The sequence below is a fragment of the Acomys russatus genome, unplaced genomic scaffold, assembly GCF_903995435.1.
Source record: "Acomys russatus unplaced genomic scaffold, mAcoRus1.1, whole genome shotgun sequence".
NCBI classification, from domain to species: domain Eukaryota; kingdom Metazoa; phylum Chordata; class Mammalia; order Rodentia; family Muridae; genus Acomys; species Acomys russatus.
In genome coordinates, this window is record NW_026131840.1 from 145,814 (window position 1) to 148,033 (window position 2,220).

The window sequence follows — 2,220 nt, forward strand, 5'->3', positions numbered from 1 at the left end:
TTTAAAGTTTTTTTTGGTTTATTTGGGTTTACTTAGTTTTTTTGTTTCCTTCTTTTGGGATGTGGGACAGAGTCTAGGCTAGCTAAGAACCCACTGTATAAGTAAAAGATGATAATTTTTGTTGTTTTTTAAAGTTTGTTTATATTCATTTCACTTATATATTTAACATATAGATTTATGTGTGTTAAGCCATTCCTGCATCTCTGGGGTGAAGCCTACTTGATCTTGGTGGTTGATTTTCTTAACACTTGGGTTTCTAATTTTGAAAGAGTTACTATTTTTTCAAGTTTGGAAATGTATTCACCAGTGTAATAAAGTCCAATAAATCAACATGATTTCATGCATTCAGAAAAGTTTTCCCTGGTTAAGTAGAAAATTGTGCAGATGGCTTTTGAAAGAACTTCATTAGAAGCAACTTTATTGTGAGCATTATGGTTTAGAAGTCCTGTCCCTCTTAGTTCAGTTTGCTGTAGTCAACATTGACTGAGTAGAGCTTGTATTGGTCATTGGGACCCAGTTTGTCCCAAAGCTCTGGGTTCTTCCTTCTGTCCCAGGTGACCTCTGGATTAAACAATGCCAAGTGCATCCCATAGAGTGCTGCCCCAGTACCTCGTGCTCCAGTGAATATGAAGACAGGGATCAAGCTGAGATGCTTCTTGGCTTGCCTGAGCTTCTGGCGGAGCATGTTGGCACCAGAGGCCCACGTCCTCAAAGACAGGAAAACAAAAGCAAGACACAAACCAGAGTCACTATTTTTATAGATTAAATTTTTCTTAATTTTATTGGTATTTTGTTGTTTCCATATTAATTTGTGAGTTGTTTAAAAAATATGTAAGTGGGTTCAGTTGCTTTATGCTGAGTTAGAGAACGTGTTTTATTTTGATATTTGTTTGGTCCTTCAGTCTGTTTTTCTGTCTTTCTTTCCTTTTAAATATCTGAATATAGCCTTCTGCCACCTGAATTTCATTTTTCTGCATCTGTCCATGACGGGCTACTAATTGTAAATATGGAGGTCTTCCTTGAAAGGGTTCTGGCCTGACATTTCCAGTCTCCTTAACTTGTTTTTTGTGTTTAACTATATTCAAATAGGGGGGCATGGAGAGATGGCTCTGTGGTTCAGGGTACTGTCTGCTCTTCTAGAAATCCTGAGTTCAGTTCCTAGCAATCACATGGTGGCTCACAACTACATATAATGTGACCTGATGTCCTCTTATGGCCTGTAGATAGAGTACTCATATGTAGAGGATCGAGATACACAAAAAATCCCATGGATAGGGCGCTTTATAGAAGAACTTCGAACAAATAAGCAATGGGTCATCCCTGCATTGAAACAAAGAAAAAAGATTTGTAGTTCTTTTGTTGAAGCACCTCAAAATTTAAGGTAAGGATTTAAGTACAAGTTTACTTGGTTTTATTCATAGTTATATTCAAATTAGCATATGAGTTTTAGCAACTAAGGAAAGGAAAATTGCAAGGAGAGAGAAAAAGTTATTTTTGTTTGTTTGGTTGTGTTTTTTGTTTTGTGTATACCTCTAGCTATCCTGAAAAAATCACTATGTTTTTTTCCTCTGGAGCGCTTTGATTAATGGCAACCACCATCACACCTGGCCTTGTCAATTTTCTTTGTTTTGTTTTTTAATTGTTTTTTTGTTCTGTTTGAAAGTTAAAATACTTGCTTGTTTCAATTCTTTTATATTTTATTGAATAGATTTTTTGAAGAAGATATAATTTACTATGAAAAACCAGAACAACATTAACTGTATTTTATACTCATGAGTGACAATCCAGGATTTTGACATTTAGTAGTTAACCTGGGATTCATGATAGTTTGTTTTTATCCACTTCCATTTTGTTTTACCATTGTTTAAGGTTTGTTTACAATTCAGTCACCAAACAGTATTTTCTAGACTTTATTTTTAAATTTGTTTGACTGAAGAAAATTTCAAAATTCTTTTGATTTTTGTTTTTCTAGACAGGTTTTCTCTGTAGTCTAAGCTGTCCTGGATTCTCTCTGTAGACCAGGCTGGCCTTGAATTCACGGAGATCAGCCTGCCTCTGCTTCCTGAGTGCAGGGATTACAGGCATGTGCGCACTATACCTCGCAAAGTTTTTAACATTCTTATTTGATTTAAAAATCATAGTGCAGAATTCTAGTTACCTGATATATATATATACATATCTCTCTATATATTTCCCAAAGCAGGGTTTCTTTTAATAACA

General features: G+C 35.0%; 1 protein-coding gene across 1 annotated transcript; it reads right to left on the reverse strand.

Moving 5' to 3' along the window:
• Window positions 1–454: 454 nt before the first annotated feature.
• LOC127186547 (cytochrome c oxidase subunit NDUFA4-like) lies at window positions 455–685 on the reverse strand. The gene has a single exon (XM_051142853.1). The coding sequence runs from the start codon at window positions 683–685 to the stop codon at window positions 455–457; it is 231 nt and encodes a 76-aa protein (XP_050998810.1).
• Between the last annotated feature and the right edge of the window lie 1,535 nt (window positions 686–2,220).